The sequence below is a fragment of the Prionailurus viverrinus genome, chromosome D1, assembly GCF_022837055.1.
Source record: "Prionailurus viverrinus isolate Anna chromosome D1, UM_Priviv_1.0, whole genome shotgun sequence".
NCBI classification, from domain to species: domain Eukaryota; kingdom Metazoa; phylum Chordata; class Mammalia; order Carnivora; family Felidae; genus Prionailurus; species Prionailurus viverrinus.
In genome coordinates this window covers 100,436,850-100,447,039 of record NC_062570.1, presented here as the reverse complement: position 1 = coordinate 100,447,039, position 10,190 = coordinate 100,436,850, and the positions used below count along the sequence as shown (strand labels likewise).

At 43.0% G+C, this 10,190-nt stretch overlaps 1 protein-coding gene across 1 annotated transcript; it reads right to left on the bottom strand.

Annotated features, from left to right (window-relative positions):
- Positions 1-6,843: 6,843 nt before the first annotated feature.
- On the bottom strand, positions 6,844-7,773 carry LOC125176724 (olfactory receptor 4X2-like). Its single transcript, XM_047878527.1, has one exon. The coding sequence runs from the start codon at positions 7,771-7,773 to the stop codon at positions 6,844-6,846; it is 930 nt and encodes a 309-aa protein (XP_047734483.1).
- Between the last annotated feature and the right edge of the window lie 2,417 nt (positions 7,774-10,190).

Here is a 10,190-nt window from a genome sequence, read left to right as displayed (position 1 = left end):
AAGAGAGTGGAAGCAGCTACATTTTGCAAAGTACGGACCTCAGTTCAAATATGAGCTGTGTGGCCTTGGACAAGCGACTCAACCTCTCTGAGCCTGCTTCCTTATCAATAAAATAGGCATAGACTATCCTCTCACTGTTGTGCCCTTCCCTCTCTTCCCCACAGGCTCCTCTGTATCCACCTGATCCACCTGCCATGTGCCAATACTCACACTCAGATGTTTATGCAGAGAGCAAGAACCATAGATGGGCGTGCTTCACCCCAATGGTAAAAATGGCTCTATTACGAGCCAAATAATCTCTGAATTAGATCTGAAGGTAATTGTTCTCTGATTCTACAACCGTTCCCAAGTTCGGGTATCAGAGAGTTCCTCTCAGAGGATTGGCAGAGACCACGTTAGATTTCAGATTTTCAAAAAAGTAGTTGTGTTTTTCTTTCCAAAGTTGTTGAAGGTAACAGAGCAAGATAACCATCAAATTATTCTCTAAAAAGTTAAAAAATGCTAAGTCTTTACCATGGAAGAGAGAGAAGGAAATTAACATTTTCAAAACTCTGAGCAGAAATGGAAAACATCTGAGAGACAATTTCACAAAGAGGTCATCAGACCAGTAAACCGTTGACAGTGCAGTGACGTGTCACCTGTGGGGTGACTTTAATTCTGACTCTTTAACTGGCAGGGCCAAGGAAGAGACTCCAAAAGGTAAATGTGTTCTTCTCAAACAGCAAGTAACTGCACATTTCCAGGTTTTGTGGTTCAGAAATCCTAAGTAGTGACGCACTTAGAAGCCTGAACACAGTGGCCCCAATAAGCAACTTCAGTGAACATTTTTCAAATCTTCACAATAAACCACAATAAATCTGTCTTACTTCATGAGTTCTCATTATACCTTTCTGCCATGGAACTCCTCCTTCTGTGGATTCTGACAAATAATATTGCTCTGACCAGCCTTTTCCAGCATGCTTTTCTCCCACTTTTCCTCCAACAATAGCCCTCACCAGAGGCGTCAAGTCGGGCCTCTCCTGCTAGCTCCCTCACTGAGCCACCATCAGCTGTTTGATTCGGAAAGAAGCTCATGGAATCCTCCTTCCACAGAAGAGGAAGCTGGACCCAGAATCACACGGCCCTTTGGGCGGAGCTTGGACTAGACCAGGCTCCAGGGCTTCCTCCCGACACCTGAATCACTCTCCTCTCACCCACCAGCTCCTCCCCTGCTGCCCACCCATGGCCGGCTTCCAGAATGGGAGTGGGGGTCACGCAGAGAGAGGAGATTCCTGTTCATAACACAAGCAGAGCAAACCTGAGGAGCAAGATCTAAAACAATACACCGGCGAGAAAATGAACAATAACGTGGTCCAACTCAGTTCTCCATCTCCCTGGGATGTAATTTCTGCGCAGACAGCCTGAGCAGAGCTCAGAAGCCCAGGCGGGGACAGGATGTTTCCAGAGTCGGCCAAACTGGGCTGCTGGGGAAAAAAGCTCATGCCAGACATGCCTTGGTGACTTGAGATCTTGGCTCCGGCACTTTGTCACCAAGGATTAGATTACCCATAGGTTTATGACCTATATTGCACCTTGTCCAGGGCTTGGAACTCAGATGTTAATATGAGTTTTTATTTGATCCCTGAATCCTCGATCTGCTACTACATCTATTTCAAAACCAAGGGATCACTGTGGGTGTCCTATAACAGCACAGAGGCTACAGGATATGTAGCAATATCTAGTATAAAAAATAAGGTCTCTTTTTGAAAATAATTCCAAAGCCTGCCTCACAGAGATTAAGTGAATGAACCCACCTTGAATACTGTTTCTTGTCTTGATTCTTAATTTTATCTTCTCAATCTTTTGTAGTCAGAAGACATTCATATCCATAAGACACCCAAGGAAAACAGATTTGCTTCACTAACAACCTCTATAGATAAACTGATCAGAGAAACAAAAGGTGTATATTAGCACTCGTTGATCTAAAACTTGGAAATCTTGGCTCAAGATGGTCCTCAGGAAAAGGTAGGCTTCTGTATAGCCTAATCTCCATCCAGGCTCAAATGGGCTAATGCCTTCATTTCTACAAGAGAAGACCAGATGTGAGAATGTCTTAGCCAGGCCCTCGAATTTTTCAAAAGAATTTCTCAAAAATGCATGAGTCAGTAGTGAATTAAAAACTAGCTTGGCAAACCATTCCACGTTGGCCATGTTACCAGCAGCTCTGGTGAGAATCACTATAACACCTGCTCTCAGCCATGCTAGAGAGTTATGTTCTCACCCTGTCATTTAAGCAGGCAGGAAAGACTTTAACAGGGTGATGTCCAAGGTCTGCCCACCAGCTGAGTGAGCAAATCTAAGAAAGCCTCCCCATACGTGAAAGTGTGTGGACGCCAGAGTAACACCAGCATGGTGCCAATGTGTGTGTGAAAGACTCTGCCTGAGGGTCTGCCCATCTGTGGTAAGGGTTCAGTGAATGAGCTGATTCTGAATCTGTTCCACACATAGAGGCACCACTAAATTCTGATCTTCCCCTATGGACTCACCAGGTGCCATCAACGCCACCACCTCCAGCACTTGATAACTTTCTCACTAAAACAGCTACAGGGGGATGGAACAGGGCCAGTCCACCCTAAAATCCACTAGAATGAGGTTTGGGGAAAATGTGTGCTGGGAGCATTTAAGGTGTAGGAGATGTAGACTTCCATCAGAGAATTGAATTCCCTGAACTTTGTAGCATCTCCTGTCTGGGGAGTTTCTGAGAAGAGCAAAAGTCAACGTCCCAATTGCTTCCTTCAGAGGTTAGGGAACATAGCTCTAATTAATCCAATTATAAGGTTGGTACGTCTACTTGCCCCACATGATTAACCCCCTCTTGTCCTGCCCCCTAGAGGTTTCCCTATAGCAAGTGGCAAGTGCATCCTCAAGCAAGTGGCAGAGAAGAACTCAATATCAACAATAGCCCTCTGACCCCACCACAGACTTTCTTAAGAGGCTCTTGGGTGGCCTGTTCTGACCTCACCCCTCATGGGACCAATGATGCCAGGGAGACTTTAACCCAGTGGACCTGGACCACTTCCCACACATACTCCAACATGTCACCTGATCAGAGAATGCTAGACATGGAAGGGCCTGGCAGATCACCTTGTCCACATTATTCACTTTAAAGGTGGGAAGACAGCCAAAGAGGAAAAATTATTGTGCAGTTGCCCCATGCACTGGTAGCCTGGCTAACCCAGCTCCTTCCTGACTCCTAGCACAAGAGTCTTCCAACTGCTCAATCTTAAAGCCCTAAGTGTTTTACCACAAATTGTCAGCATATGATTTTCATGTTCAAGGGCTTCAGGAAGACTAGAGCTCCCTAACTGCTAAGGCTAGTCTCCTAGGAACAACACACCACACTTGTGTTGGGCAGTATTGTGTCTTTCAACCTTTCTTTCTTTCTGACACCTCAGATAGTCAAAGAAACACTCTACTATAGTAGCTACTATTGCCATTCAACAGATTAAGTAACTGAGGCTCAGAAAGACCAGGAGAATGGTTCAAAATTACACAACTAATAAACTGTCCATCTGGGTCAAATGTCTACACGTAACATTTCCTGCCCAAACAGAATATGTCACCAGCCACTGGTGCCCCATTAAGAAACGAACAGGTAGTGGGAAACCAATGTAGGAAATGTGCCCCATCTGTTTCTGCTCTGGGTAGTAAGGCTGCTCCAACAAATTCTGTCTTGGGACAAATTATGAATCAGCGGTACACATACGGTTTCTTCCTCCTAACCATAATCCACCTGAAACACCACAAAAACTCAAGCTCCTTTTTTTAAAGCTCCACGAATTATCACTGTTTTAAGAAACCTATGTTAAAGGGGCATCTGGGTGGCTCAGTCGGTTGAGCAACCGACTTGGGCTCAGGTCACGATCTCACGGTTTGTGAGTTCGAGCCCCACGTCGGGCTCCGTGCTGACAGCTCACAGCCTGGAGCCTGCTTCGGATTCTGTGTCTCCCTCTCTCTCTCTGCCCCTCCCCCACTCATGCTCTGTCTCCAAAATAAATAAACATTTAAAAAATTTTGTAAAAAAAGAAACCTATGTTAAATCCTTTTGCATATACATCAGTAACTTCCTAGTTTATTAGTTGCATACTAAATGGCATTGGCTACTGTCATGGGCTCAGCCTTTCTCAACCTCTCACAAAAAAACAAAACAAAACAAAACGAAAAACCAAAAAACCTCTGGAGAAGAAAATAATGTTGAAAACTCTCAATATCATTCACATCTGGCTTACAGTCAGAACCTGTGAAGAACTTCTGGGAGTCCCAGAGGCTGGTGGAACAGAATGGAGAAACATAAATAGCGGCCTGTGCGTGCATTTCTGCTGGCCTAAAGGGTGTACAGAGAGAGCACTTCTTTCCTACCTTACATCACACCTCCTTGCCTCACAACCACACAGGGATGCACATGCACACACACACGCACACATCATTTGCTTAGAATAGTAATACAGATAACTAATATTTGGTTTAATTTTTCCAGCTTTATTGAAGTAGGGTTGACAAGTAAAAATTGTGTGTATTCAAGGTGTAGAACATGCTGTTCTGATGTATAATACGCATTGTAAAATGATTAGCACAGGCAAGCTAACCAAGTGAAGAGTTAAAAATGCAAGAGAACACTGGCATCAGAATCGATTGATCAGAAGAAAGAAATCTATGAGTAAAAGGACTTCTGAATTTATCCAAAGGAGAACACAGAATAAATAAATAAATAAATAAATACATACATACATACATACATAAATAAAAGGGTGTAGAAAGCCTGTATGAGCAGTGGGATATCATTAAAAGAAACAGTCTAGAATGACTGCAGTCCAAGAAGGAGACAAGAGGGCACAAATCTTATTTAAAGAAATAATGAATAATGGCTGCATACTTCCCAAATCCAGGGAGATGTTTGGACATCCAACTTCATGAAACTAATAGATCACCCCAAACTTTCAATGCAAAATGATCTTCCCCAAGACCATTATAATGCAACTGTTTAAAAGCAAAGATAGAATTTTAAAAGCAGCAAGAGAAAAAAAATTCTCTCACACAAGAGACCTCCAAGACCATCACTGACTCTCTCAGCAGAAGCCTTCCAGGCCCAGGAAGAGTGGAATGGTATATTCAAAGTGCTAAGGGAAGGGTGTCCGGGTGGCTCAGCTGGTTAAGCAGTTAAGTGGTTAAGCGTTCAACTTTTGATTTCAGCTCAGGTCAGAATCACGTTTCCATGAGATCAAGCCCCAAGGGAGCTCTGTGCTGACAGTATGGAGCGTGCTTGAGATTCGCTCTCTCCCGCTCTCTCTGCCTTTCCCCTGTGCACTCTCTCTTTTTCTCTCTCTCTCAAAATAAATAATAAACTTATGAAAAAAATCATTTAAAAAGTCCCTACACACACACACACACACACACACACACACGTAAACACACATAATAAGCTAACTAATTTGCAAAGCATTTTAATTTTATATTTTAAAATAATTTGATATACAAAAAAGTTGCAATAATACAAAGAACTCTTGTATACCCTTAATCCAAATTCCCCAAATATTAACATTTTGCCACATTTTCTTTACCATTCATTCTCTCACTAGATTGACAGGTAGGCAAACAAATTTTTCTGAAATGTTTCAAAGTTGATGACATAATGCCCACTTACCTTTAGATACCTTACTAAATAATTCCCCAATCCAAGGACATTCTCTGACATAAACACACAATTATCAGAATCAGGAAATAACTCTGATACAATTCTATCGTCCCCTCAACACAGCTTGTGCTCACTAATGACCTTCATCCAGTACAGAATCCAATCAAGGATCACAGGTTGCATCTAATTACCTATGTCTGTATCTGGAAAAATTCCATAATCTCTTATTCATATTTTGAAGAATGCAGGCTGTTAATTTTGCAGAATATTTTTCAGTTGGGGTTTGCCTGATATTTTGTCATGGTTAGACTCAGATTGTGTATTTGTGGCAAGAATACCACAGCAATGTTATCCTGTGCCTCTCCAGTCTCAATACTGATGATGTTTACTTGAGTAAATGTTTAAGGGAATGTCTTCCAGTTTTCTCGACTGTAGAGTCATGTTTGTCTTTTGCAATTAATAAGTATCTTATAGGGAGATACTTTGAGACTATGTAAAATCTTGTTTGCCATCAAGAAAATGTTTAATGACAGTGTTTAATTTGTCAAGAGTACTTTCACAAGAAAGGTTATTACAACTCTTTTAAAGTTTATTTATTTTGAGTGAGAAAGAGCACACACAAGCAGGATCAGGGTAGAGAGAGAGAGAGAGAGAGAGAGAATCCCAAGCAGACTCTGCACTGACTGCATAGAGCCCCAGGCAGGGCTGGGACTCACGAACTGTGAGAACATGATCTGAGCTTAAATCAAGAGTTGGACACTCAGCCAACTGAGCCACCCAGATGCCCCTACAATCTTTCTAAGAATCAATTTAACACTATACATCAAGGTCATTATCCCTTTTAACACAGTAAATTCATTATAGCAAGTGAGTCAAACAGAATTTCAGAAGTATAAAGATTTCCATTCAAGAATACTTAACACAGTGTTATTTATAGCAATAAAAAAATTAGAAACAATCTAAACATCTAACAGAAAATGGGCAATCAAGTTATAGATATATCCATAAGAGGAACTATCTCACAGGTCATTTGAATACAGTGTTTGGAGATGAGACCATTAGAATTACTCCAGAAATAACAAGTGCTGTGACCTTTCCTTCACCCCATTCTGCCCCTTCAGTTTGGACTCAGCATCATTCTAAACCCAAGGATCGATACCAAGAGTCAGCCTCTATTTCTCATCTAGCTTCATTGTCCTGATCCACAGTTTCTTCATGGCCTTCTTCACTTGAGCGTTTCTCAGGGAGTAGATGACAGGGTTGAGGAGCGGCGTGATGACGGTGTAGAACACGGCCACCATCTTGTCTACAGACAAGGTGGTGGAAGGCCTCATATAGATGAAGATGCAGGGCCCAAAGAATAAGGTAACCACAGTGATATGGGACCCACAGGTGGAGAGGGCCTTACTCCGCCCCTCAGAGCTTCGAGTCCTCAGATGGAGTAAAATGACCACATAGGAGGCTAAGATGATCCCAAAGCTGATCACAGACAAGGTCCCCCCGTTGGCAACAATCAGCAGACCGACGAGGAAGGTGTCAGAGCAGGCAAGTTTGAGCAGAGGAAGCAGGTCACAGAAATAGTGGTCAATCACATTGGGGCCACAGAAGGGCAAGTGGAAGAGCAGGAGGATTTGGGCAAAGGAATGCACAAAGCCCCCCACCCATGCTACTCCCACCAGGACAGCACACACTTGCCGGTTCATGATAGTCCTGTAGTTGAGGGGCCTACAGATAGCCACATAGCGGTCATAGGCCATCACAGTGAGCAGGAAGATCTCAGCACCACCAAAGAAGTGCATAAAGAAAAGCTGTGTCATGCAGCCCCACAGTGATATTGCTTTCCTTTCAGCTAGCAAATCTGAGATAAGTTTGGGGGCTGTAGTAGAGGAGTAGCAGATCTCCACAAAGGACAGGCAGCTGAGGAAGAAGTACATGGGAGAACCAAGACTTCTGCTGGTCGTGACAGTGAGCACAATGAGGGAATTCCCCAGCACAACTGCTGTGTACGAAAGCAGAAATAGCACAAAACAAACTTTCTGCGCCTCCCGGCTGGGAGAAAGTCCTAGGAAAATGAATTCAGTCACATTGTGTATGCGAGCCATGAAGTTGCCACAGGAGGCAGCAATTTGTGTGGGGTGATCTGAAATGATACAAAAGACTGATTAAGTGCATGGATTACGTATTAATCCCTTGCCAATCTGTGAGCTGGATATTGAAAGATGAGTAGACTTTAGTTAGTTATGTACAGAAGGAAAGAACTGTCCAAAAAAGAAGAGTGTACAAAGTCATGAAAATCCACCCACGTGTGGCTGGAGTAAAGGGCAGAATATAAAAAATAAAACTGGAGACAGAGTCTAGCACTAGTTCCTGAAGGACTGTTGTGCACTTGGGGGTTTATCCTGCAGACAACGGGAAATCTTCAGGAATGTTCATCAGCTGGAGAGTAAAATCCCTTCGTATATGGAGGTTGGACTAATGGGAGGAGACTAGAGGAGGGGGCACCTATTAGGAGATGAATGTCCCCTCAGATGATGGTGGCAGTAAGGACAGTGTTACTGTCTCTATTTTAAAGGTCTCTCTATGGCCTTTGAATGATTTCAGTTGTCTTTTGCCTGCAGTTTTTCTTTGTACCACTTCCTCTTGTCCCCTTTCCATCCTTGGTTTGCAGAACATGATTCTCACCTCTCCACTTACCCTTCAGACTCTTCAGAAAATATACCTCTTGACACTCAGCATTCTTATTTCTGCTTCTCCTCCTTTCCCTCCTTCTACACTTGGTCACTTGGTGACCTCATCCCTTTCCAAAGGTCCATCTCAACCCATACACAACTCCTCTCTTCACTGATACCTCCTATCATATGCCCCCCCCCAGGGGCAAGAGAAGTATAAATACCCTCTGCCCACAGCGTCTACTCATGCTCTGACACAACCTTCTCTAATTCCAGCCTTCCAACACCCCAGGGCTTCAGCAAGATTGTGCACTGACTGATTTGTACACTGCCCTCATCCATGCTGGACTTTGTTCAAAGTGGCTGAGATCTGTGTGTATCAATACGGCCCCTCATACAGTGAGGTTCTGGGGTTCTGAGATTAGGAGTCACATGACATCCACTCATGCCACAAAGCTTCCTTCCTCTAGCAAGTGGGGTAGGCTCAGTGAAGGACCACCATGAGCCAGAAGGAAATCACTGATAGAGTTTATGCCTTCAGAGACAAAGAGAGAAGAGGCCAGCACCAAACTCTCAGCCTAGCTGGGGTATTTTACCAAGAAGCTATTTATGAAAGGAAGCACTGCTATCAGTCCAGACTTGTAAGTTTACATCAGGTTTCTTCAGGTGGTATCTATGTGATGTCTAAAGGGTTATTAAAAATAAGTGGGCGGATGGGTGGAAGGATGGATGGATAGATAAACAGATGATAGATAGATAGATAGATAGATAGATGAGAGATAGAGTTCTTTAACCCCTCAGAGACCCAATGTCTAAACTGTAGCATGAAGATACTACCTGACTTAGAGATAGATCCCACACCCAGCCCATCCCAAGAGAACTTAAGTTCCCATCCTCTGTGTTGCCTTGAATTCTTCTGAGATAGGAAATCCATCTTCCAAATTCACAATCAGTGGTCCTCTTCTTGCAGGACATTTTCAAATTACAGCACTTTCCACACTAAAATGTAATTGTTTTATGTGACCATCTGCCCCCAGTAAATTGTGAACTTCCTGGAGGCACAGATTGTATCTTACTCACCACTCCATCTCCAGTGCCAACTGAAGCACCTGCCATGAGATAGCATTCGGTGAATATACAGGGGAGCAGAGGGGGAGGCATCTGGCTGGCTTAGTCAATAGAGCGTGTGACTCTTGATCTTGGGGTCATGAGTTTTAGTCCCACACTGGGGGTAGGGAGTACTTTTTAAAAACTGGAATTAGGAGTATTGATGCATAGGGGCACTTGTACCCCAATGTTTATAGCAGCACTCTCAACAATAGCCAAATTATGGAAAGAGCCTAAATGTCCATCAACTGATGAATGGATAAAGAAATTGTGGCTTATATACACAATGGAGTACTATGTGGCAATGAGAAAGAATGAAATATGGCCCTTTGTAGCAACATGGATGGAATTGGAGAGTGTTATGCTAAGTGAAATAAGCCATACAGAGAAAGACAGATACCATATGGTTTCACTCTTACGTGGATCCTGAGAAACTTAACAGGAACCCATGGGGGAGGGGAAGGAGAAAAAAAAAAGAGGTTAGAGTGGAAGAGAGCCAAAGCATAAGAGACTCTTAAAAACTGAGAACAAACTGAGGGTTGATGGGGGGTGGGAGGAAGGGGAGGGTGGATGATGGGTATTGAGGAGGGCACCTTTTGGGATGAGTACTGGGTGTTGTATGGAAACCAATTTGACAATAAACTTCATATATTGGAAAAAAAAGAAAAATAAAGATAGAAATGAAATATCCCTTAAAAAAATAAAATAAAATAAAATAATAAAGTAAAAACTGGAATTAACAG

Bases quoted from the DNA above. Each gene is read 5' to 3' on its own strand.
- LOC125176724 (XM_047878527.1), bottom strand. From the start codon at position 7,773: ATGGCTCGCATACACAATGTGACTGAATTCATTTTCCTAGGACTTTCT.